The sequence below is a fragment of the Ylistrum balloti genome, unplaced genomic scaffold (assembly GCF_031769215.1).
Source record: "Ylistrum balloti isolate Yb309-2 unplaced genomic scaffold, AGI_CSIRO_Ybal_v1 Utg369772, whole genome shotgun sequence".
NCBI lineage: Eukaryota > Metazoa > Mollusca > Bivalvia > Pectinida > Pectinidae > Ylistrum > Ylistrum balloti.
The window spans coordinates 1,880,727-1,908,157 of record NW_026781965.1 but is presented as its reverse complement, the minus strand read 5'-3'; the positions used below and the strand labels follow the sequence as shown (position 1 = coordinate 1,908,157).

The following is a 27,431-nucleotide window of genomic DNA, read 5'->3' as shown; positions in this document are numbered from 1 at the left end:
AACAAACATTTCTCTTTTTTTCATTCAGATAATCTAATCAATAGATCGGGAGGTAGTAAGGCAATTCTAGTCTATTGTTTCAGTATAGAGCTTGTGTAAAGCTTCACAAGTTCCTTTTGATTTTGTTTGCATGTGGTGTGTTGTCAATATCTCTGCTGTTATAACATAGTTTGTCTTGTATAAAAAGTTTTTGGTACTTTAGAAGGTGTATACACATATTCTGTAGTTTAACAAGAGCACCTACTGGTAAATGTATACTTACCATTGTTTTAAAAAGTTTCTGCTTGTTCTTTGATCACGCATTAAGACGTCTTTACAAAACCTATAATAGGGAAGCTTATTTTCTAGCTGTTATGACTGAAGTAGTCGGCGACGACGTATTGAGTTTAGTGGCTGTAAATATTACTGAAGATTTGACGGAGGATGGTAGTGAGGATACAACGGAGGATGGTAGTGAGGATACAACAGAGGATGGCGGTGAGGAATTAATGCAGGATGTGACAGAAATCCTAAATGAGAACGAAAAAGGATTCTTTATTGAGGATAACACAGAAACTCTATCAGAGAACGGTAATGATTCGTTGACGGAAGATACGACAGAAATTTTATCCGAGAATGACAATGAGGTGACCAACAACATCACACCATTTGATCCGTATGCAGAGGAGAGACGACTGCGTAATTTAGAACGTGAACTGCATGCAAAAATTCTGGAAATCCGAAAACAGCATCTAGCATTGACAGCACAACGTCTGCAAAGAGAACGACAACAAGAACTCAACGAGAAAGGCAAGGAATAAAAAAATAAATGTAAAAAATAGCACACAAAATAATAACATTTAAGTTCATTATCCAATTTTTATTGAAGTCCATAATTTTATAAACAAAAGAAAAACAAGAAAGAAAAAAGGAAAAAGAAAAAAAACAACAAAACTAAACAAAAAACAAAACAAAACTCCGTGGGTGGTTCTGATATACTTCACTTAAAATCAGTTCATTAAAATGAATAATGACGCGACAGTTGTATTATTCGTAATAAATCATTTTAAAACACTGCTCTTTGAAGCTGGTTTGGAGAACAGCTACCGCTGATTTTATATATATATATATAACAAATGTTTCAATAGATAATTTGTGATAAATCTACTGTACAAAATGACTCATTGTGTTGGTGATGTAACTCACCATTCATGTGGGATACAGCCTAAATCTGAAAGATCCACAAGTACACATAACAAGAAACAAACATTAATTGATTAAAACGTGCGTCAAATTATAAGGCAGACAACAATTGGCAGTAGGGAGGGATGCCAATGTCGTGAGGTAAGGAGGTTTACATAGTATAGCTGTAGATAGAATGCTTACCTATTTACTTTGTGATACGCTTGGCTTAGTTTTTATCCGCTTTGGCATGTCTACATAACCACTCGAAGCATGTTGTGGGTGTTGCTTTATTCATATTGCATGCATAGCTTTTCATTATTGCCTACCAACAGCATGGCTTGTTTTTCGTGTTAGTTACATAACATATGAACGTTGTGCTTTATTTTGATATTATTTCATCAACGGTACATGTTTATATCATAATTACTTACAGACTACAATTCAACTATTTTTTTTTGTAAGCTCATACAAGTTACTCCCCCTCCCTTCATTATTTTAAACAAGATTTACCTCCCTTCCTTACACTTTTTAAACACCGTCATTCATTTATAAAACAATATACAGGTGATAGCGTTTAGAATTTTGTATGAAGAGTTATTTTCTGCAAATATATGCAATTAATATGTATCATTTTGTCATGAAACAGGAAATTTTTGTAATATTTTTTGACTGACAACGTGATTCTGTAGAAATACCTACAGTGGTAGAATACAATGTTATTATACAAGTATGTGTTATAGGTGAATTGTCTGACAATGACCAGTACTACCTTCTACAGATACACAACAACATTCGGACATCGGGGATATCTAAACTGGTAAATAATAAATAAATAAACAAATAAGTAAATAAATAATCACTTAAATCAGTACACAATGGCTTATTCACTGTTGCACGATTTATCATGCAAAAAAATAGTCTAGAAGCTGAACCGTCTATTTATTTCCTGTAATTATGAATGATATATATATCTTTCGTATTACCATGACAATGAAGACATGAATCATGTTTCATAGCAACGTTATTTTTAATTATATTGTAATGTCCCAAAGATATATCCTCACAATAATTTCAGTAAATAGTTAACTAGTGTGGTCTATTTACCACTAAATGTAATTATAGGAAATACTGAGCAACGTTTAGAAGGAATCGACAATAATGTTATAATTCTGTCTCCAATCGATTTCACCAGCAATGGAGTAAGAGACTGGAGAAGTGGGCCAAATATGTTATTCGCTGCGACATAGAGTACCCAGGACCAGCCTTCTGTTTCACTAACTTCGGAAAGATAGGCATGGTAAGGTATACTGTGAGTCAGTATAGTTAACCTGTACGTTGAGTACCTACTAACATATAAAATATACCTTGAGAGCCGTTTATATGTTAATTGCTATTTAACACTGTTTAATCATGAGGTTCCTGGTGCAAGAAAATATCCTCCAGATGATAACAGGAAAAATGTTTTAGTATCATGAAATATTGGAAGAAAAGCAAATTGTTACATTAGGAACTCGGATTAAAATGCTGAGTGACCTAGATTTTCTCGGTTTTTGTTTTGTTTTGTTTCGTTTTTCACCAAACGGATACTTTGTGAATTAAGTTAAAGGATAATGAAGGTTTCCACGACTTTGGTCGTGCTAGAATTAATAGATTTGTGTTAGATGTATGTATGGCGCACTAGATTAAGATTTTACCATCACTACCTGGGAGCTTAACATCTGTGTCTGCTCTTGTTGTAGGTACACTCTTCAAACGATTGTGTTATTTATTGATGTGTTAGTAGACTAGATATCATCTGATCCTAAAATTAAATAAATAAAACAAAAACAGAGACAAAATATCACAGCGCTATAACACATGATCAAAGTTATGTATCATAGTGGTTGTGATTTCAAACCGAATTAGGAATTTGTTTGGAGTAATTTAAAGGTTGCCGAGTGAAATTTTGTCTAATCGACCTGATATCATGCTGGCTTGTAGGTGTACGTGATACATCAACTTATACGATTTTGTTGAGAATGCCTAGGAGCCAAACATCTGTGTGATCTCCAGTTACACATCCTGTTGACAATCACATGCAATATACAGGGTGGTTTAGAATGTACTGAAAAGAACGTTTATGTATACGATATCAGTGAGCAAATTAAATATCGTAATGGACATTGTTTTATCGTCATGGTTTCTCTGCTTTAAATTATTTGAAACGTGTAAACGCTTACCTTCCGAAAACCTGTCTTTACGTGTAAATTCGAAAAGAAAGTAAAATTACACGGTTCAGAAAGCATTTGAAAGTTTTAAAATGATTGAACACAGGTAATGTGCAATTCACGGAAGCAGTCTCTCCATCAGGTTTGTAAACATTCAGTTAAAACTAGCGTGACAAATGTTTGTGTAATGTTGGTTATAGGACCGACCTATCTACAACATAGTGTACGACTGGAATGCTGAGGGCACAGACGTAACCACTGAAAGAGAAACTGGATGTCGAACTCCGTACGACAGGTCCCTGTGTAACCACCATCTAGTGGTAAGTCACCCCATCATATAGAAGTAGGCCATCATAATCTTGAGGTAACTCGCCTCTTTCAAGTAGTTGTGAGTCACCTCCTTCATTAAGTAGAAAGTCACCGCCATCATCTAGTGGTAAGTCACATCCATCCTGTAGTGATAGGTCACCTCCATTATCAAGTGGTAAGTCACATCAATCCTATAGTGAAAGGTTACCTCCATTATCTATTGGTAAGTCACATCGATCCTGTAGTTATAGGTTACCTCCATTATCTAGTGGTAAGTCACATCCATCCTGTAGTGTTTAGTTACCTCCATTATCTAGTGGTAAGTCACATCGATCCTGTAGTTATAGGTTACCGCAATTATCTAGTGGTAAGTCACATCCATCCTATAGTGATAGGTTACCTCCATTATCTAGTGGTAAGTCACATCCATCCTGTAGTGTTTGGTTACCTCCATTATCTAGTGGTAAGTCACATCCATCCTATAGTGATAGGTTACCTCCATTATCTAGTGATAAGTCACATCCATCCTGTAGTGTTTGGTTACCTCCATTATCTAGTGGTAAGTCACATCGATCCTGTAGTTATAGGTTACCGCAATTATCTAGTGGTAAGTCACATCCATCCTATAGTGATAGGTTACCTCCATTATCTAGTGGTAAGTCACATCGATCCTGTAGTTATAGGTTACCGCAATTATCTAGTGGTAAGTCACATCCATCCTATAGTGATAGGTTACCTCCATTATCTAGTGGTAAGTCACATCCATCCTGTAGTGTTTGGTTACCTCCATTATCTAGTGGTAAATCACATCCATCCTATAGTGATAGGTTACCTCCATTATCTAGTGGTAAGTCACATCCATCCTGTAGTGTTTGGTTACCTCCATTATCTAGTGGTAAGTCACATCCATCCTGTAGTGTTTGGTTACCTCCATTATCTAGTGGTAAATCACATCCATCCTATAGTGATAGGTTACCTCCATTATCTAGTGATAAGTCACATCCATCCTGTAGTGTTTGGTTACCTCCATTATCTAGTGGTAAGTCACATCGATCCTGTAGTTATAGGTTACCGCAATTATCTAGTGGTAAGTCACATCCATCCTATAGTGATAGGTTACCTCCATTATCTAGTGGTAAGTCACATCGATCCTGTAGTTATAGGTTACCGCAATTATCTAGTGGTAAGTCACATCCATCCTATAGTGATAGGTTACCTCCATTATCTAGTGGTAAGTCACATCCATCCTGTAGTGTTTGGTTACCTCCATTATCTAGTGGTAAATCACATCCATCCTATAGTGATAGGTTACCTCCATTATCTAGTGGTAAGTCACATCCATCCTGTAGTGTTTGGTTACCTCCATTATCTAGTGGTAAGTCACATCGATCCTGTAGTTATAGGTTACCGCCATTATCTAGTGGTAAGTCACATCCATCCTATAGTGTTTGGTTACCTCCATTATCTAGTGGTAAGTCACATCGATCCTGTAGTTATAGGTTACCGCCATTATCTAGTGGCAAGTCACATCCATCCTATAGTGATAGGTTACCTCCATTATCTAGTGGTAAGTCACATCCGTCCTGTATTTGTAAGTCATCTCCATCATGTAGTATCAAGTAATCTCCTTCATATAAGTCACACACCATGATAAGTTCACATTTATTACTGATCTTAAAAGACTATTAAAGCTGTAGTATATATTATAACTTTAGCTGTTCTTATTATAGTGAGTTTCTTATATCACACGTTATAATTGATGTAGATGAACAACCGAGACATACGGGAGATGGCATGTGCTTCTCTGAGCTGTGGTAGACAGCGTCAAGTCACCTGCATATACCAGTGAAAGAATATTACTTTAACTCCATGCGGCAATGCTCCCGAACATTCCGGGTTACCTTATAATCTGGATGTGGTAACAATGCATATATCGATGGACTCGTTTTGTGAACATGAAGCCAGTAACGAATGATTGATCATCATAACAATCTTGAGACAACCTAACCGGGTGCCAGCAGAACAGCAGAATAACTCTGAGAACAATTTAGGCAAGACGGAACCTGTGTCAGCAAACTGTCACATTGTTTGTGGCTGACAACTTAAGTAAAGCTAAATACATTCCAGAAGATTAAGACATACATCTGTACGCATGGTACAAAGATATAATGAATTAATGTAACGTCATATATATTATAAAGCATTTTTACGTAGAAGAATGTGACAAATGCTCGTTTACAAACTGATTGTATATAAATAATCCAGATATCATACAAATATGATGAAAATGAACACAATGCATTGAATTTTGTGGTAACGTGACTAAGGTGGAAAACCAATGCTCAGTAAAGCTTAAATACGCCAATGCGATGTGCAACGATAGCAAAATCTAAATAAAAAATATCCGCAATGAACATTTGAAAAATATACCTCGACACGAATTGTTGGTGTCTGTGTGATATTCATACATATTTATATGTATACTGGTAGATTGTTGTTTATAGTTTTTATCTGTAGCAAAACATATTTGTGTGTATTCGTTGTAGTTTTGATATTGGATTAGCAGTGTGAGTTTATTTTATAGGAAATTAAAGTTTATTATAAGGAGTAATTAGGCTGAGTACTGCAACTCGATCTTACACCATTAATACAGTGGTAGATCAAGTTTAAGTTAGAAGTTATTTGATGTATGTAGCATACATGCCACGTTTTGATTCATACATATGTACCTTTTTCTTTCAATTATGAAACTTAAGGAATTGATAATAGGCGTCTCCCCATTTATATTTTATTATCTGTTTTGGCCGTTTCAAATTTCTAAGTCGCCTTAACACTTAAGATCTGCTGTATCACTGACGAATCCTTGAAGCATAAACATTAACAGTTTCGTTAATTATTTGGCTTCCTACTGTATATAAAATTCTGAATTTCTATTGAAAGGTGCGTTTTGTGCAGTCATCTATTGTCCTGTCATCAGATTACTTATGGTTACCTATGGTTACCTTGGTGAAATTAGATTCCCTGGCATAAAGGTTGCTCCATGGTGATATATATTCTGTGTGCTTTGATAATACAACCGGGCATATATTTAATACTTATTGCTATTCAACTTGCAGTTAAATTAGTCGTGTGTATCCACAGTGTAATGGATGGTGTACATCCAAACCGAACATTGAGTGAATACGTGAGTTGTAAATGGTTAAACATCACTTAACTTAACATCTATTTTCTGAATGGAGTTTTTAGATTAATATATGTATATAAGTAAGTTCTGATTTATATATATTTATATGTACATCCTTAAGACCACTCCTTTACCTGCATTTATATTGATTTGATGTTATAATTTGTTTTGGAAATGTACCAACATAATAAAGTTTAATGGGCGTAATGGCTACCTAATGCATATTGTTTAAGAAATTAAATACATTTGATACGTTTTAAATATGTCTGTTATTCTTTGATATCTCATGATTATTCAGAACATGATTCATGTTCAAGCTTTCTTTGTCAAGAATGGCAATTATTTATGCGTTTGAGATTGTTTAGGTCACTTGTATACATGAAGACAAAATTAACTCCTTATGAACACAGAATTTTTAAGAAGGTATTATTTATATAATGGTAAGCAGTCTACAATTTTTGCTATAGAACGAAGCAATATTATCTCATAAAAAACTCTTTGTTTAAAGACGACATAATTACCAATAATAACCAACAGAGACAAATAAATGTTAATGAATGTCTATTTGATGCCAAAAGAAGGCTCTCGTTTCAATTGAGTGAAGTCGAGATGGTTTTTATTCTATTTGCCATAACTGTAATAAGTCGTATACGTGACATGAAACATCAAAAATGAAACCCAGTAACCATTAAAGGCATTGGGAGGTTTTACAAATACTCACTGTTTTTACATCCTTCCAGGGCAATATATTAATATCCATACTGTGTTCTCCTTACATCTACATTTTGCGTGATTGACATCTCATTGATCTAGATTGTATTCACTGGATCACAAAACAATAATATCATCTCGGTGCCATGTTGACCAACGTTACGTCAACGCCATGCACGTCGCCTCCGATAATAACACGCATTATAGTTTACGTTAGTCATTTAGCTGATTATGGTGTTCAGAAAGTTTCTTTTATGTGCCCATACACTGGGAAAAACAAATTAATAATGTTTTAAATAACATCCGACATATAAATATAACTATTGAAAGTATGTCAGATTGTATTTTAATTGTCCTTGTGAATGCAATCTTGATGCCAGATAAATAATTATGACGTCCTTATTAGTCACCAATACTGCATTCACAGTGACAATAAATACAGTCTGACCGACGTTCAATCATTTCCTCGTTGATATTTTGCTTTAATAATTTGATCTATTTCTGAGCTAAACTTACAGATCGTTTACAGGTCTATTTTGTTGTTGTGATAAACAGTACAAAACGCCACATAAAATGTGTCCCATTAATCTGTGTTGGTTCAAAATACACGCTGAATTAAGCAACAAGAAAGTGTTGATATTTTCAATCTCTCTTCAAACGTGAGCAATACTTGATGGAGAAATAATCAAGTATGCTGTACAAACATTCGTTTGTAAGCCATAATTTTCATGTACAGGTCCGGTATATGAATGCTAGTTAAACTAAGTCCATTCACTGCTACAATCACGCATATCTTATCCTTATAATATTGTATTTTTTTCAATGATAAGCTATACATTTGTACTTTCGTTTGCAAATAATACACTATTTTGGAAATCGATGGAACTTAATGAAAATTAGTTACTAAGGTAGCGTTGTTCTATCGAGCTATGACCTTTCCTTTATGTATTAAGTTTAATATATATTTACAGAGCAAATCCTCATAGACTGATCATCTATTTACATCAGGAAAGCTCGTGCATTGCAGTGTTGCGCTCAAAAACATACTTGCACACATAACTGACATATCGTGAAATTTAATATAAAATGTCAGATAACTGATAATATGTATTGAGGTCACAATCGTGAAAGGTCCTTATTCAGAAACGAGGACCATTCACTTCGAAAAGAAACGACAAGATTTCGAGATGTAAATTACACTATAGAGAAAACGCTTTAAATCTGTCATAAGTAATATCTCCTCATGAAAAAAAAATCAAAACAATTCGAAATTAAGCTTATTCCAGTTAAATCAATGTTATACCCAGCTTTTTTGTCAAAGGAAAATCTGTGCTATATTTTTTGCAGACTAGCATTTGAAAATGTCATTTATTTCGTGTTTTATTAGACAAAAGCCTTTATCATATAGAATGTAAATTAAATCCCTACGGTAGATGAATTGACCGGAGGCATTTGTCGTCCGTTACAAAAGTATCCCAACCATATGAGCAGAAGGCTTGTATACGGGCGGGTAACTCTATTTGTTGTGTTTACCAGGAAGAAAATACAGCAGTGTTATATGATATGCGTTGACCTACTTAGGACTTTTATGAACTATCGGAAAATCAGAGTCATTCGATTTACTATAGGGTCTTTGTTTGAGGAGGTACGGGATTAACACCGCTCCCAGTTGGTTCTTCAGGAAAACATGGCGATATCTGGTGTTTACTGTCTCCTCATACTGATATCTTCAGGTAAGTAAAGCGGCATGCTGCTACTTGTGTTGCAGTGATAATGTACTTGGTCATATTTACTGCACATGCACATTTTTTACGTTATTGTTTAAGAACGAATTGCTATTTGAGAATATTTACAGGTAAATTTTGTCGGTAATGGTGAAACGAACACGGTTGTAAAATAGAACAATAAAACACTTATAGTTCCTACATCTCATTTATATGAGGGTTGTATGCCTATCCCATATTGTTTGTTCTACTTTCACATTTTACACAAGTTTTACTATACATTTGGTCCTCTAAGGGGGATAACACGTGCTGATAACACGCATAAATACATAAATCTTTGTTCAAAACTGTGTAATTTTCTAAGCCTTTAAGTTGCCCATCCTGTTGCAGTCTGTGGTGAAAGGAAGACAAAAATGATGGAAATACTGCGATTTGTTATAGATAAATTCATATTGCATTCATAGGGAAAAGAGAAAAGGGATAGGCCTTCCATGTGCTATGCCTGTTGCTCAATTCCTTGTGATAGCAAAACCATGAAAATGAAATATTCTGAAATGAAATAAAGAGACAAATGAAATAAAAGATACATGTTACCTGATCTATGTTTTCTTCTATTTGATTAAATCATATAGGTAGGTGTCATTTATTTATTTATTTATTTATTTATTTATTTGTTAGGAGAATTAGTTCGGTGCCTGATAGTCAAGTCTGGATCTGGAAGTTGGGAAACTACCAGAGCGTCTTGTCAACTCATTAACTCCAGTATCTTATGTGACGATGTTTCGGACGATACTTGTAACCTAAAGAGTGGACTCGGCATACCGTTGTTCGAAACGTTTTGGATAGGGGCTTACGTTTATGCAACTACAATAATTTCATATAAAGGTGTGAAAAAATCAGGAATGTCAAAGTTCATTGAACATGTCTTGAAATTCATTTGAAAAATATATATGTTGTGTACACTTAATTTTTATCTACTCTTCTAACTTAGCATAAACGATTTTTATTTCAATGTATTATTATACATCATCCATTCAATGATATGGTATAATTTTCCTGTTGTCTTAACACATAAAATTAAATATTTTCTAGCTTCAATCACTTTTGTGGAGATCAACAAGTCTGTTTAAGTATAGAACAACTTGTCAGATTGAATTTAAACGTGAATATAAATGCAGTATGTTTGACAAATATATTATATGCTTATATAATTTCTTCCTGTAAAGCATAAGTAAGTATCCTCGGTGTAACTGTTGCAAGCGTTAACGTGAGTAGATCAACTAGGTGCAAAAATGTGTTTAGTGTGGTTTACAGTGCATATGTTGTGGTGTTCCATGTTAAAGTAAAGGTGAAATAGCAGACTTGTACATGAAAATATACAGCAGTCAATACCTATTTCTATTAATTTAGTTCTTCATCAATTTAAGTTTCTGGCGAAAACAAACATTTGCGGTTAAATCCCTTGCACAATTTGATAAGAATCACTGCCTCTTAGTTCTAAACACCGTTGTGTCTATATCGTCACGTTGCACATAAGTAATTCTAAAATGGTATTTTCGAAGGATGCAAGCAACTTCCGGATCAAGCTATTCGAGTTTTTACCCCTATAAATATGACATTGAAAGACTGTATAGAGGAATGTAATAATGAATACCAAAATGACAACACAAGGGATACCATTGGGCTTCACGTAAGTTGTAACTTATCACTAGTATAAATATTTCACAAATTTGGACTAATCACACGGTATTGCACTTGTTTAAGAAATTTGTACAAGTTTTCATAAATTGTGGGTTAATTCTGTCTTTAGAAGTGACGATGAACACTGATCAGATAAGATAAATGTGCCGATCAGTTCCATTGTGGTCTTTATATTTTTGTAGTAAACCTCTATATCTCCATGACAGCAATCCATCATTTGTTTGCTTCTTCGCATATGTAACAACCATTATCCTTTTAACATAGTATTAACGTCTGGTTCAATCCTATTTATTGTGTATACGCATGTATCTATGAATTATAGGCTGTAGACCGTTCTTGAAATATTTATGAATTAAAATCACGATTTTGTTGATAAGCAGCAACTTGGTATTCTATTTACAGAATGATACTTGCTATTGTACAACTCGTAACAGACAATTATCAAATGAGTCTGCCTGTAAAATTCCCTGTTCTGCCGACTCAGATGTAACTTGTGGCGGTCAACAGGCAATGTCTACATACGAGTTTACCTCGGGTAAGTGTTAGTGTGTTGATTTGGTTTATAGCCCAGTGAACTCTGCCGGGGTCAGTTTGAGACGGAATTTCCTTGTAGAAGATGTAGGTGTAGTTGGGTACATCACTGAACAGTTAGGTACATGTTACACTTACTTAATGATACTTCATGAATTTTTTTCTGGATTAAGCCTTAATTGGCTTCTATTACACATAGTATATTTACAATTACCCAGAACAACCTTGAGGTAAGATTTTATCCAAAGACATCACCACAACAATATAGAAGTGTCCAAGACTCAGCTTTAGATGCACAAGTTCCATGAATCTTCCATAGGTTAAGGAAAGTTTAACCACAACAGAAAAAAATGTAGCACGTAATGTTTTTTTCTTAAGCTTAAAGAATTTATACTACCAAGCATTCGACGTTCGCGAGAAGAACAGTACGAATCTGAGCAGCATATTTTGTGGGAAACGCGACAGACAGCAGTAGCTGAAAACTACTCACAGTATTATATTAATTATATTCACTGATGTTAAGTTCATATAAGGGTTCCATTAAAATCGCTTAGTTAAAAAGCAGAGTGATTGAGCAAGGAATTTGTTAATCTAAGAATTCTTTCACAAAATAAAAAAGTCAGTCGTGAAACGAAGCTTTGAGGATTTCTCTGCTGGTGAGTTCCTATCAGGCTAAGGAACAATTTATTTAATTTTGAGGTCATTGCACATCCAATTAGGTTGATTTTTTTCGCCTTTTCTTTCCGAGCATCAGAGGTCTAGAACATTAGTTACTTGATATAAATTAATTTCTTACTATATTCATACAACGTGTTGTTCCGTTGTGTGTCTATATTGTACACGCTCTGGAATGAAGCTGGTGACTCCTAACACTGATTAATAACAATTAAGGTACAGACGTCAACGTTGCTTATTCTCTACAGCTTGTGATAACGATCAATTTAACATAAAAAGGGGGTCAAATGGTTGTATTACTCCTCCGTTATCTACCAATCTATATTTCAATTCTTGAGCAAGTCAAACCAAAGCGACTGTGACAGTAGCTTTCTGTACGGTGGTTAGAATACGATAAATATTTGAAAAGGAATAACCAATACAATATTCGTTTATTGGTTTTATTGTAGTTCTCAGCACACAGAAAAGCGGTCGCCTGTCGTTTACACCTGTATGTGGAATATGGAATAACAGATTTATAAGCTGCCAGGATCAGCGAGTGGCAGCTTGTAAAAGTAAGTTAACAAATGCCACGTCTAGGATTTGCATATAATTGTGTCCAGAAGTAAATCAACAAACTATACAATTTTTCACGGAAAAATAGTGTAGAAAAACAGTGATTCGAACAAAAACGAATAAAAGACAGATGTACGCATAGAACTATGAAAAATTCCAGAAAGAATAAGACCAGATGTCCTGGTATAGTGAGCATTTTCTGTTTTATCAAAAACAACCGCCATGCTAATTCTTGTCGATCTGAGTAACTAAAGTTTACGCTCTAAAATGGGAATCTAATTTACAAAATTCAGTTTAATTCTTTATTGCTCGGAGTAAGGAAACTACAAGCATACTCACAAGTATCGAACATATCTGACTTCCTACCACACAGCACAGAACAATTTAAGCACATTTCACATTTATACAGTAGTCGCAATTGATACAGAAGATTTCATTCCATTAGCTCTACGACAGTCGTTAACAAAGATTAATTAACTTCGGAATTTCGGAGACAAATGTTTTTTACATTTGCTCGAGATTTGGCGACCTCACAGCACTATATAAAACGTTCAAATCGGTTTTCTATATTTTATGAAGATGATATGAATTCTACAAGGACCATGTCTTGGCTGGAAGCCAACAAATGGTGTCAGGACAGTAAGTCCCGGCTTACTACAGCTTCGATATCTGAAACGTTTCCGGCCAACAAAGAACCCTGGATTAACTTCATCAAGCACCGGTTTATCAAATGGACAGACGGTAATATATATCTAGGCCAAAAATTACGTTTTGATTTTTTTATAATTCTATAACTTTTCAGCGATAAGCACATTTTACGTTTGTTAGCAGCGTTTGCAAATAGATACGAATGTAGGTATCTCACCAACGTTTTCTGTTCTTTGTAAATGTTGCGGAAGTTTTCCAATAATCACTCTGACAATTCACGTCTATACTTACAGAAGAAGTTCCTGATGTGACCACCCGTTGTGTATCGCTGACGTGTGATAGCGTGAAGTGTTCTTTCTCTTCTGAAAATTGCACAAAACAGCTTTCAGGATTGTGCTGGAATACACAAAGTGTGTTGAATGTTTTATTTTTCCTATAAAAACAACAATATGGGTGACGTATGAATACAGGAAAATGAAAATTTCAAAAATTGAAACGAAGGCACAACAGAAAAAATGGTTAGTCATGACAGTTATAAAAGGAATAAAGTGTAGTTCATCGAAAAAGCAAAGTAATGTTTTACGATAAACAACAGCACAGAGCTTTTAAAAAATCATGCGTGCAGTAATAAATGTAAATGTCTTTGTTGATATCGTTGAAGGTGACAACATACCGAGGCAGGATTCGTCAAATATACCTACTCCATCTACAAGTCCTCGTGTGGCGCCATCACAGCCACCTTGGCCTACTCCTACCATGAAAGAAAACTCTTCATTCTCACCTGCAATTGGTGTACCCCAAAACGAGGACAATAGTAGCGACGGAATGCTAGGTAAGTCTACACGCAAATTCACAACTAAAGACTCATATAATAGTGGTATTGGTTTGTTATCTTTGTTGTTCATTTTTTTCGGGCAAAGTATTTTTCGTACAGATTATCATTTCTGTTTTAGAAAGTAGAAACCCCAATTTAACAATTTAGGTTAAGTCAACTACCATATGAAAATATAAACTTCGCTGTACCACGTTTTCATCAAAATAGTCAATATTGATGTAAAAACAGTCTACTTTATTGAAAAAGTTCCTCTATACCAAAATTCGCTATCGTAATGTACATGTGTTATGTGATTTCAGTGTACATCCTGGTGGCTATCGCTGCAGTGGTAGTAGTCATGTTTACAATCATACTCGTCTTATTAGTATGTCGAAGAAGGTAAGTACACAACTTTAAATGGGCATTACACAATTGATGAATTTACATTACGTTAACACAATGATTTATACACCCGAGAAAAGTGATATTTATTGAGAGTTATTGTGTTTGATGTATTTGCACGCGACATTCTTCTTTAACATAACGGCACGTGCTGTTATATATGTCATGACAGTATATATGCATTCTTTCATTTGAAATATTTTAGGAAAATAAATCATGGTCGGTCAAGCCCCAAATCGAACTCTCAGAATATAGAGGAACCAGCGAAACCCCTAATGGAGCAGTCGATCCACGAGCACAGAGGCAGTTACGACTACGTTAAATTCCAACCCGAGTACGATAAGGTTACAGAACTTACAGACACCAAAAATACCAGAAGTGGCGATTACGATAGAATCCAAAGTTTCGCGCTATGCGATACACCGGAAGTTGATGACAATGCTCCTGAAACAGAACGGGACAGTGAACATTACGATTTGCTAAGGACCTCTAAGCGGCCACAAAGAGAAATAGACAGTACATATGACCACATACCTGCAGAAACAGAGGAAGACAATTACAATGTTTTACAATCTCAAGAGGATTTGAATAAAGACGATATTGGAGATTTTATGTATGACGTCACTTCCGCTATAAATGGTTTAGGCAATTATGACACATTCAAAGATAAGAAGAATAATGATGATGTGAATATGGAGTATGACACAGCAGAATCAGTGTTACAATCCGATTCCTAGTTATATTTGTTTCTGGTTAGACTAATATTGATTTTACATATTATTATCAACGGATCATATATAAGCTTTCTTTATAACGACCGAACCTTTTTTTAGACATGTTAACAGATTTTAGTTTATTTTAACTGACTTTCGTTTAATGATCCTCGCCATACCTCTGTTCATTTTATGTATTGACAAACAAATGTATTTTAGCATCTTAATGTCCAAATATTGCATTTTATTATTACAATCATAATTGTTTTATCTATTACGAAATTTTACATGATTAAAAATTAACATATCATTCCAAACATATCTATTGTGACCAAAACTTTGTAACAATATGTATTAATAGAAAATGGTATCACCACGGGAGGAGTTCATTAGAATACACAAAATAGCCGTGTGATTATATTTACTTTAACTATCGATTTATTCCTTGTCGTAATCGTATTTTATCTTGGATTAGGGGGTTGAGCCTCGTCTGGAGGCACATTATTATTGTCTAACATGTTTCTGGGTGTACTTTGTTTTCCTGTTTAATACAGGGCATCCTCCATACTCCAGTGGTTACGATCACTTTCAATCTCTGCACCCCTGGAACATGTCATGGCAAACGATTGGTTTCAGGGGGGAAACTGACCATTCACAGGCTGATAAATTTCTTTTGAAGATTACAAAGGAGCGTCACCCATCTTCAAAGCCATTACAATATACCGTTATGCGACATTGAGATTCGCTTGATGTACATCAAAGGACCAAACTAGTCTTTTCATCTTGTCCACAAGGTGTCGCAGATGGAACCTTCAATTTTGTCCTGACATGTTCCAGGAGTGCAGAGAGCGAAAGTGGTCGTAACTCCTGGAATATCGAGAATGCTCTCGGGGCATCCATGTTTGAATTAAACATGTGATGATGTAGGGTATTGTGGAATAATGGGACTCATCCCTATCCTGGTGCAAAAGACTACGTTTGTCGTCGTGATAATGCAAATAGAGTCTCACGTGGTACAGCTTTTCTTTCATTTGTTTGTTTGTTTGTTTATTTGTTTGTTTTTGTTCATTTTCTCTCATATTCACATAAACTGTTTATATTTTAAGGTGACAGCGCATAGTCACCGACAAAATGTCACAGCCGACTTTGTTAACTGATTTTTATATTGAAAATGTATAAAGTATGCTTGCCAGCTTGAAAAAATGTTCATAATTCTTACGTTTAATTTAATTGAACGTGTATGGTGTCTGAGAATCCTCCACATTTTACACATGTTAACCAAAAACATGAGCTTGAGCTTGCCACCATTTAAGGCTATAGAAATATTGTTTACTGTTTCATTCATTAAACTAAGACAACGTCGATTAATTGGTTTGTGTATGTTACTACATATAACTGGGCGTGTCACTTGTGATTTTACTTCCTTGCAATAGTTATTTCACTCTCATTTGACAGTCTCGAGTTCATCTTGTACACACTTAATAATTTAATGTATGTATACGGTATGAAATATACTGACTGATAACGATACGAGATGAAATGAGTGCATACATACGAGATGTAATGAGTGTGTTTGATACGAGATGTAATGAGTGTATTATACGAGATGCAATGAGTGTATATAATACGAGATGTAATGAGTGTGTTTGATACGAGATGTAATGAGTGTGTTTGATACGAGATGTAATGAGTGTATATGATATGAATTGTAATGATTGTGTATGATACGAGATGTAATGAGTGTGTTTGATACGAGATGTAATGAGTGTGTTTGATACGAGATGTAATGAGTGTATATGATATGTGTTGTAATGATTGTGTATGATACGAGATGTAATGAGTGTGTTTGATACGAGATGTAATGAGTGTGTTTGATACGAGATGTAATGAGTGTGTTTGATACGAGATGTAATGAGTATATTATACGAGATGTAATGAGTATATTATACGAGATGTAATGAGTATATATGATACGAGATGTAATGAGTGTATATAATACGAGATGTAATGAGTGTATTATACGAGATGTAATGAGTGTATATAATACGAGATGTAATGAGTATATATGATACGAGATGTAATGAGTATATTATACGAGATGTAATGAGTATATTATACGAGATGTAATGAGTATATATGATACGAGATGTAATGAGTGTATATGATACGAGATGTAATGAGTATATTATACGAGATGTAATATGAGTATATATATATACGAGATGTAATACGAGATGTAATGAGTATATTATACGAATAGTATATATGATACGAGATGTAATGAGTATATGATACGATAATGAGTATATTATACGAGATGTAATGAGTATATATACGATATATGAGTATATATGATACGAGATGTAATGAGATTCGAGATGTAATGAGTGTATATGATACGAGATGTAATGAGTGTATATGATACGAGATGTAATGAGTGTATATGATACGAGATGTAATGAGTGTATATGATACGAGATGTAATGAGTATATTATACGTGATGTAATGAGTGTATTATACAAGATGTAATGAGTGTATGATACGAGATGTAATGAGTATATATGATACGAGATGTAATGAGTGTATATGATACGAGATGTAATGAGTATATATGATACGAGATGTAATGAGTGTATATAATACGAGATGTAATGAGTATATATGATACGAGATGTAATGAGTATATTATACGAGATGTAATGAGTATATTATACGAGATGTAATGAGTGTATTATACGAGATGCAATGAGTGTATATAATACGAGATGCAATGAGTATATATGATACGAGATGTAATGAGTATATATGATACGAGATGTAATGAGTATATATGATACGAGATGTAATGGGAGTCTATGCACATTTGCAAGCGAAGAGATGTATCTCCGATCAATCGCATTGTTTTGCCAAGAAATGGATTGTAAAGTAAGTTATTCAGGAATAGGAGAAGATAATATGATTCCCAATTTAGTCGCCTCTTATAATCATGAGATGGTGGAAACAGTTCAACCAACGGTATACAAAACAAATTACCCATCTCGAGATCGTTGGTGTGTTTGTAAATGAATATAAAACATGGAAACACAAATGACGTATAAATACAATATAGGCTAATCACATTTTACCTTAGAATATCATTCACTTTTATTTGTTGACATATTTGATCATTAATATTTCACCTGATTTAAAACTTTTTAAAACATTGTTCATTTAATTCACCACCATACAAAAATTTCGAAAGTCGTAACAATAAACGAAAAAATGAGCCACAGAAAAGGGTTACCCTTAAACATGGTAACAACGAGCTACTTACTAACAATCCTAAATTGCACGAAAACAAAGAAAATATCAACATATCGTAAAATCTTTACCCAAACTCAAATTGATAAAACAGAGGCAAAATATGAACGAAAGAAATATTTACACAGAGACTCCTGAAAAAGTACAAGGATAATAAGACCAATTGCTCCGGAAGAGTAAGCGTCTTCTACAATCTTGGTCAATCCTAGTAAGTAATGTCACCAAAATAGCCATTTACTTTTTTGAACGGGTGCAATGCCCAAGGGCATCAATAACATATGCGCATGGCTCGAATGAGATTACATATTAGGTTTGAAGGAATAACGTTTCACTCAGTTACCAAAGGTGTTTTAGCTAACGGAGTCTCAACGGCTGAGCATTTCTTGCAGAGGGTGTTGTCTGCAGTATGTTCTTCATCTGTTCGCTAAGATTCGACTCTGCGAGGGCTGGACAATTCGTTCGTCGAATAGTATCTTGCTAATATGGTGATCTATAAGAATTGAAGTTAGGACCGAAAACTCCAGCGTAGACTATGGTATGTGTATTAAAATTTTCATCGTTGTAAATTCAGGCCGTGACGGCACCATTTTGGAAGACATGGTATTTCCACCAAGACTTAAGCTGCAGTCTGAGCAAAAATCGCTCTCGGCGTTGCGTTGTGGCCTTTGAGCTACTTACTGGAAAGGTTTCAATTAGTTTGAAAAGTGATTCCACATTCTTGACACCACACTACACCGCGAAGTCTGATGAAACCTGACTTAGCGGCAAACTGCCTTGAAGCATTCTGATGTCTCTTTTCATTTCACCATCATTTAACCATTGTCTTACTCGCCTTAGTGCCAAAACATACAAACCGTGTGCATAAAATCGACTTCCTTAGCAATTTGGACAACACCTTACTTAGCGTAGCTTAGCTTTGAAAGGAGAAAAGCGTGCATCACTGTCTGATCCAAAGAGAAGTGGCTTCAATCTGCAATTTTTATATTTTGTCGTGACCACGGAACAAAAAACAAAATCGCGGACATATAACCACAATGCTTTGGACTAGTCCCGGAAATTTTCACCGCGCATACCATTACCTGACCACGTGCAAAATCTGCAATATCAGTTCCTATTAAAAGATTCAAGCTATTTTCTTATTTTTCAACAGTATAACATATAGGTTATGACTTATTTTCATACAAATGTATCGTGATATACCTATGTACCCTACCAATTAATTCTATGTGGTGTTACATCCAGAATGAAATCAATAATTAACTTTACATTCCCGATGATCTTCCCAAATATGATAAGTGATTTGATGAATCAGATTTCTTTTTATTGAAAATTAAATTGTATATCTGAGTTATTAGGTAAGATATCTTATTTACAAAATTTAGATATCTTATTTCACTCCTTTACCCTTCTTTAACAAGCAGGTGGACATTCGAGAGGATCCGATATTTTGACTGTCTCATGAAAATCTCGTGCTTTATAATTGTCTATTTTTCTCTTTATTAGACACTATTTACTACACTAAATAGCATGTTGGTAAATTAGATGTCTTAAAAATTATCATATACTAAATTAATTTCAGACTGAAAACACTTATAAGTTTATTGTTATAAAGTTGATCACCTTCCACTATATTAATACATAAAGTCTTTGATCAACTGAAATCAATTATGAAATAGAAATCAAGACTTGTTGTACATGTATATCCTTAAATAACTTAAATCACTTGCTGAGATGGTTCTAATCCAAAAAATCTACACCTGTCCGGTGGCATGCCATTTTCATAATTTTCTTCGGATCCATCACACACGATACATAAAAACGCATTTTCCTCCTTTCTTTTTTACCAACAGTTCGTAATTCAGTAATTACGTACGGGCTTAACCGTTGACAAGCGACCGATAATTCCTGATATACAGTCCGTTTTCTGGTCAGTATTTTATCATATATTTGCGCATGCGCACTTACTTGTAAACATACCACGTTTTTGTCGGACATAACAGCTGTGAGTTCTCAATTAATTCAGGTATTTATGGACACATTTCCAGTATACAAGTATCATTGAATGAAAACGCATCCATCAGTATATGTGGCGTCCCGTCGACATAATGTCACTAGTATTGGAATAATTATGATAGATCAAACCCGTGCTGTTTGGCAAGGTTCTCTCTGTCTCAGTTTAACAGAAAAGGGGAGGGTGCTGTATCACATCAGGGATTACTCGAAGAAATCTCTTTCCATACAGGGACAAAACATGTTTCAATTCACAGACAAGACGTGTATGTATTCATATGATGACGATGCCGTGGCTGAATAGAATTAGTCAGCTGTCAATACTTATTCCGAGATATGTATGGTGTATACAATTAGTTCACCAATTATTTATATTAGCTGTAATTAATGACTAGGGACACAGTAGCAAGTGGCGTTATAAACAAAGTCATGACATTCCTTTTTAAATCTACCATCATTAGAAAGTGTCAACTGTTTTCAAACTTGAGTAGGACTGGATGAACCTTTTAAAAATCTCACATGCATGCTTGTCTTGAAGACTGATCAGGAAAAAGAAAATGGCAAACATAAAATGTAACTGAAATTCATTTAAGATCGCTATTTCTTGAAAAAAAAAGGCATGGTGAAACATTATCAGACTCAATATCTAGGCTTGTTTGTCTCTTATGGAACAAGAACAAGATGGTTGAGGGATATGTATATCTTTGATTCTGCTTTCACTGTCTCTGGAACTAAAAAATTATGAGTGAACAGGTATATATTTTACAGATGGTATCTCCAGACTGTCACAGTGTGAAGCTCATGTACCTACATTGAATTCATCAAACAATGTGCATCAGTTATATGCAATCTTTTTCAAAATGGTGATTCATGGTGTTTAGAATGATTTACAAAATATAACCTTATTGCATATTTTAGGTAGTTATGCAGTCCGAGTTCCGTATCCAGTACAACAAAATGCAGGATAATCCCAACCCTCCGTCTACCCTGGTGTGGCAACTGATTAACATCATCATGACAGTGTTCTTCTGTTTAGCAGCCTATGTCAACGTATGTGCTATATTTACTCATATATTGTGATTGATTATGCATTGTATGGACACCAATAAACTGATGATGAAATTTTATTGTAAATCTATCCTTTTTTGCACTTTTTGAGTTACTTTGTGGGCAAAATAACAAATAAGTTTTTCTCTGTAAGGCATTCCTTCAAAAGAGTAACATATGTTTGCTTCTATGGCTGATTCACTAGTGATCAGCTTACCTAAATGTTAATGTCTGATGATTCCATGATGGTTCAGCAGGAAGTGGTGCCATTTGTTCTCTCCACTTAATGTAACTTTCACTAAATGATTAAAATAAATGTATTTTCAAATATGAAAAGAACTTTCTTTCATTGCAGTTGAATGATGATGATTGGTATGTTTGGGTGGTGAGTATGTTGTAATAAAAGTAGATATTTTCTACCAAAGTAATTAAGATTGATTTTGTACACTTTTTTATTGAAAAGTAAAATGAAATTATGTGCAATTGTCAATTTTAAAAACTAATAAAGTTTTATGAAGAGGTGGAATTCAGAACTGTTCAAAAACTGTTTGTGCATGTTCAAAATGACCTTTGAATATCTTTTTACTTATCATTCCTTGCATTGATACATTCTGTTTATGATGAATTTAATGATATTAAAATTTCAGCCAGGTTATACTGTACCAGCACTTCTCAGTTTGACTGCTGCATTCAAACCAAGTATTGCAAGTAAGCAAACTTATTTACAATTCAAAATCACAACTTTTAGCCCACCATCTAATTTCCCTACATCAGTGATCCCTTGTCCATCTGTAAACAATTTTCATTGTCGTTATTTCTTTAGAAGTACTGATGGATATTTCTCAAATTTCATATATAAGTTCCCCTTGGTCCCTAGTTGTGCCTGTTTGATTTTTGACTGACAGGCAGCCACTTCGGAATTTTTCAATGAAGTTTGTTATCGCAATTTCTTCAAAAGTACTCAACAGATCTCTCTCAAATTTCACTCGTAGGTTTCCCTTGGTCTCTAGTTGTGCCCATTCAATTTTGAGACTGATCACAAAGATAAATTTTGAATTTGGCAGGTTAAGATTATCATCCCTATTTCTGCAAAGAAATGTTCAAATTTCTTATCATTAGGAGCAAAAACAGAGAAGAGAAAAGAAGGGGAAATATCCAACTTTCAAAAAGCAGATAAAGATCAAACAATGGTGGGCGCCAAGATCCCACTGGGATCTCTTGTTATCATTTGATATTACTAGCATGTCATTGCCCAAAGCTTTGTTGATATAATGTCAATAGCTGTTATGCAAAGTAAGGAAGCTTTAGACAAAATATCATTACACTAGACCTGAAATTTGTTTAAAGTTGTTACTCAAGTAGGTTTCTTATTCAATTCAAACACTGCAGTGTGTTAAAAAGAATCCTTTAGCCTTTCCATTTATTAGCTGTCCAAAGGTTTTTATGTGTTGATGGACTGTTATGAATGTTATAATAATAATGATAACAGCCTTATTTAACAATCTTGTTTCCCATCAAACACTTGCTACCAAATTTTTATGAAGTCTCTAAAGGCTTGAATGACATTGGAATAGCAGACACTGATCGGATTACCAATTGCATTACTTATTTGGACCTTTGAGCAAATTAAAGCGACCTAGAACAATAAATGTCAGACACCTGCCACATAAAGAATTAATGTCAAACACTTACAGTATTACACTTAATGTAGTAAATGTGAAAAAATGGTGAAGTCATTTTGAAAACATGAACTAGCATAAAATATTATCATGAAACATTGCTGTTGTCTTTGTAGGTCTGTATTCTGTATGCCTGTTGTAGATACTACAGTGTGGGGTAGTCTAGCAGTAGTGGACTTCACACTGTCCTGTGCTTATGCAGTATATGCTGTGGTCATCACTTTAGAGGCAGTTGGTCACAAGGTAGCCAACCCACTACAACATGAAGAGGGCAGGTAATTAGTGATATAACTGGTCTGAAACAAGATAACAAACACACTACAACATGAAGAGGGCAAGTAATTAGTGATATAACTGGTCTGAAACAAGGTAACAAACACACTACAACATGAAGAGGGCAGGTAATTAGTGATATAACTGGTCTGAAACAAGGTAGTCAACACACTACAACATGAAGAGGGCAGGTAATTAGTGATATAACTGGTCTGAAACAAGGTAGTCAACCCACTACAACATGAAGAGGGCAGGTAATTAGTGATATAACTGGTCTGAAACAAGGTAGTCAACCCACTACAACATGAAGAGGGCAGATAATTAGTGATATAACTGGTCTGAAACTAGGTAGTCCACCCACTACATTACAAAGAAGGGAGATAATCAGTGATATAACTTGAATTAATATCAACAAATTTGATTGAATCATGTCAAGGGAAATGTAATGATTACTTATAGAATGGTTTGATTGTCAGATGATCGCTAAGGTCTCTCTTTGTTGAAATGTTAATGTCTTTGATTTACCGCATGCTTTCTGTTTCCATCACAGAGAGATGGGCGGGGTGTTTATAATCATTGCCTGGCTTGGCATAGCCCGATTCACCAATATTGGCAGGTGAGCTTTGCAGATACTTTTGTATACTTAAATGATTTCAGTAATTTTCATTAAGGTTCCATATTCCCTAGTATGCCCACCATTGTTTGGTCTTTATATGTACTCTGAAATTTAGATCTCTTTCCCTTCTTTTCTACTCATTCCTCTATTTTGCTCATAATTATGAGAAATAGCAATAGTGATATTTAACTGCAAATCCAAGATGGTCGTTTGTCAGCCCTTTTGTTTTTCTGACCAGTCCCAAAATCAAACTTGCACAACTAGAAAACAAGGGGAAACTATATTAAAAATTGGAGAAAGATCCATCTTATCATCCTTAAGAATTTCACATTAACAAATTTGCTTTGTCAAAATTGAAGATGACCACTCCAGTCAGCCTTTTTGTTTTTCCCATCAGTCCCAAAGTTTCTCGGAAGAACTGTTTGGACGATAACATATTTGTGACTTGAAATCGGTTTTATTTGCTCTAGGCCTGGGGCTAGCGTCACAAACAAGAGCCTGATGAACGCCCTACTGCTGATGACAGTCACCCTGACCCTCCTGCCGCTGTTTACTTGGTCTCTTTGTTTTGTCAGTGACTGGCACACCAAGCTTGCACACTGCAACAACATGTTCAAACAGTGAAATTTTCTCCAGCAGTGAGGCTGGGTAACTAACTGGTTACACGACATTCCTATGGCAGTTTTGAACATCACAAAGTCCCAATATAATGTTTCTGACATTAACTTTTCATCCCTAATACCACCAGCATCAGTTCATTGACTTAATTTCTTGCATTGCATAAATGTGCAATATACTTTGTGTGATTATTTATGTTTTTACTGTGTTGTTCTCATGTTATGTGTTCTTTAGTAATAAATATTATTATACATGTATTTAGTTCATATTATTCTGTGCCTTCATTAGTACATGGATATTTGTTGCCTTCTGTATAGTACTATAGAATTATATATTTTTGTGGGGTGCATTTTTTGTGGTTTTTCACAAAATTATTTCATGGACACCTGAATTTTTGTCAATAAAGCTATTTAAACCAATTTTAACAGTTCATGGACATATGATTGCACTGATTGAGAGTACTCCTACAAAATTGAATGGATTAGTGGATTGCGAGTATGCCCACAAAAACAAGAGGCCCAATGGGTCTGCATCAAAAAGAACTTCAAATACTTACTTCTAAACAGTGACAGTTATGACCTGGATTTTAAGTAAATGCGAGATATTTTTTTCTCAAAAGTTGTTGGGCTATGACCTGGAATCACCTTTCCACCAAACATCATGCTTCTCAGACTATTGGTGTAACAGAAGAAATCTTTTAAAGATTTAAAAATAATTTGACTCCTGTGATCTTCAATATGGACTATGGTTGAACTTCATCCTAGAAACCTATCACACAAACACCATGCTTCTGCACCTCTTGGTTAGTCAGAAGAAGTTGTTTGAATGTTTTAATGACCCGTGACCTTGATGCATGTTTAAGGTAATTTCTTTTTTAAAACTTTGTCAGGATTCATCCTAGGAACATACCAGCCAAATATCCTGCCTCCTACTAGGCCTTTAAGTTCACGAGATATAAATTGTTTAAATGTGTTAACAAATTTGGCTCCTGAGACCTTTAACAAAGGTCAATGTTATTTCTTTCCTCATACTTTGTCAGACTTCATCCTAGGAACATCCCCCTCCCCCCCAACCAAATATCATGCCTCTAGCCCTTTCTGTTCATGAGAAGAAGTTGTTTGAAGAAAAAAGTTGACAATAGCCCTTTGGGCCAGGTCAACTAATAAAATGGATTCATGGAAGGAGAGAACCCCTATGAAAATCAATAATTTTACAGTATACTGGCAACTGGCCTTTCATAGCAATTTCTTTTAGTTTCCAAAATGCTGTCTTTAGAATTACTTGATTAAAAACACAACAAGAACATGACTGGTCTTTCAAAATCAAATTTAATTAGTAGGGCACTGGCAGTACTTTATGTACTGAGCACATATTAATATTTAATACAGACCAGTTTATAAGACACCCAACATATCACAGGGCTTCAGCATAGGGTAGCACATCCAATACAACACCCTCTCAATCTGGGTGCACACACACAGGGTTCCCTACAGTAACACTTACAGAAGTATAGGGGCTAACATAACCTAAATCACATAGTTTACATATACATGTATCTTTCACACAGCTTACATGAGGCCTTATAAAATCACTCAGCTTACAGGAGGCCTCATAACATCACACACCTTACACAAGGCCTTATAACATCACTCAGCTTACAGGAGGCCTCATAACATCATACACCTTACACAAGGCTTTATAACATCACACAACTTGCACAAGGCCTAACAATATCAAACAGCTTACACAAGGTCTTATAACATCACACACCTTACACAAGGCTTTATAACATCACACAACTTTCACAAGGCTTTATAACATCACACACCTTACACAAGGCCTTATAACATCAAACAGCTTACACAAGGCCTTATAACATCACACAGCTTACAAAAGGCCTTATAACATCACAGCTTACACAAGTCCTTATAAAATCACTCAGCTTACCTGAGGCCTCATAACATCACAAGCCTTACTTGTGGCCTACAACACCATAGCTTACCCCAGGCCTTTTAACATCATACAGCTTACACAAGGCTTCCTAACATCAAACAGCATGCCTGAGGCCTCAAAACTTCTCACAAACTACCTGCAGCCTCCAAGCCTTCAGTACCCTGCACAGCTTACTTGCATTCTCCAAGCTGTCATTACATCACAAAGCTCACCCTAAAGTAAATCAGACATCATATCTTCATAAATTACATCACAAGCTTACAGTGTGTTCATTACTCACAAGTGTACTATCCTCACTGCTTTTGTTTACTTTACACAGCTCTTTATTCATTACTAAGGCTGCTTACTTTGGTCTCATCATATCATGCAGTTTATCTCAATCCTTGTATCAATAGCATTACGCATTACTCTTCCAAGAAAGCTTACCCAAGGCCTCATTACTCGCATCACACAGGACAACGGTTGAGGGTTTATATTTAACTTACATCATACAGCACACTTGGGGATTTACATCACAATTAGCTTACCAGAGCCGTACTTGAATACCATGCTCCAGTAAAACGCAAGACAGCTTTAACACTAAAGTTTTTTAACTA

At 35.0% G+C, this 27,431-nt stretch overlaps 3 protein-coding genes across 5 annotated transcripts in view; all 3 read left to right on the top strand.

The window, feature by feature from the left end:
* Positions 1–5,550, top strand: part of LOC132543937 (uncharacterized) — a 29,933-nt gene extending 24,383 nt beyond the window's left edge. Inside the window, exons 7-12 of the mRNA XM_060207491.1 lie at positions 337–497; positions 627–789; positions 1,905–1,981; positions 2,357–2,461; positions 3,572–3,691; positions 5,446–5,550. Coding sequence (XP_060063474.1) covers positions 337–497; positions 627–789; positions 1,905–1,981; positions 2,357–2,461; positions 3,572–3,691; positions 5,446–5,529 — 710 coding nt within the window. The 3' untranslated portion in view covers positions 5,530–5,550. The remainder of the gene's footprint in view (positions 1–336; positions 498–626; positions 790–1,904; positions 1,982–2,356; positions 2,462–3,571; positions 3,692–5,445) is intronic.
* A 1,275-nt stretch (positions 5,551–6,825) lies between these two features.
* On the top strand, positions 6,826–15,617 carry LOC132543977 (uncharacterized). Its single transcript, XM_060207534.1, has 11 exons — positions 6,826–6,864; positions 9,245–9,308; positions 9,978–10,184; positions 10,862–10,989; positions 11,403–11,535; positions 12,656–12,760; positions 13,341–13,502; positions 13,703–13,819; positions 14,071–14,241; positions 14,544–14,622; positions 14,831–15,617. Exons 1-11 carry the CDS (start codon positions 6,826–6,828, stop codon positions 15,360–15,362), a joined length of 1,737 nt encoding a protein of 578 aa, XP_060063517.1. The 3' UTR covers positions 15,363–15,617.
* Positions 15,618–20,623: 5,006 nt separating this feature from the next.
* LOC132543919 (transmembrane protein 220-like) lies at positions 20,624–25,135 on the top strand. Of its 3 annotated transcripts, none has more exons than XM_060207470.1 (7): positions 20,624–20,662; positions 21,568–21,699; positions 22,052–22,081; positions 22,344–22,404; positions 23,518–23,650; positions 24,199–24,264; positions 24,735–25,135. In XM_060207470.1, the coding sequence occupies exons 2-7, from the start codon at positions 21,574–21,576 to the stop codon at positions 24,886–24,888; spliced, it is 570 nt and encodes a 189-aa protein (XP_060063453.1). In that variant the 5' UTR covers positions 20,624–20,662; positions 21,568–21,573; the 3' UTR covers positions 24,889–25,135. The 3 variants fall into 3 exon arrangements, with proteins under 3 accessions (XP_060063453.1, XP_060063454.1, XP_060063455.1); XM_060207471.1 differs by having other exon boundaries at positions 20,626–20,641; XM_060207472.1 differs by lacking the exon at positions 20,624–20,662 and adding an exon at positions 20,891–20,915.
* Positions 25,136–27,431: the final 2,296 nt, after the last annotated feature.

Excerpts from the sequence above, each read along its gene's own strand:
- LOC132543977 (XM_060207534.1), top strand. The coding sequence starts at position 6,826 with ATGGATGGTGTACATCCAAACCGAACATTGAGTGAATAC. Across the intron at positions 6,865-9,244 it reads ACCGAACATTGAGTGAATAC|TTGGTTCTTCAGGAAAACAT; the intron begins GTGAGTTGTAAA and ends CACCGCTCCCAG. Across the intron at positions 9,309-9,977 it reads CCTCATACTGATATCTTCAG|GAGAATTAGTTCGGTGCCTG; the intron begins GTAAGTAAAGCG and ends TTTATTTGTTAG.
- LOC132543919 (XM_060207470.1), top strand. The coding sequence starts at position 21,574 with ATGCAGTCCGAGTTCCGTATCCAGTACAACAAAATGCAGGATAATCCC. Across the intron at positions 21,700-22,051 it reads GTTTAGCAGCCTATGTCAAC|TTGAATGATGATGATTGGTA; the intron begins GTATGTGCTATA and ends CTTTCATTGCAG. Across the intron at positions 22,082-22,343 it reads ATGATTGGTATGTTTGGGTG|CCAGGTTATACTGTACCAGC; the intron begins GTGAGTATGTTG and ends TTAAAATTTCAG.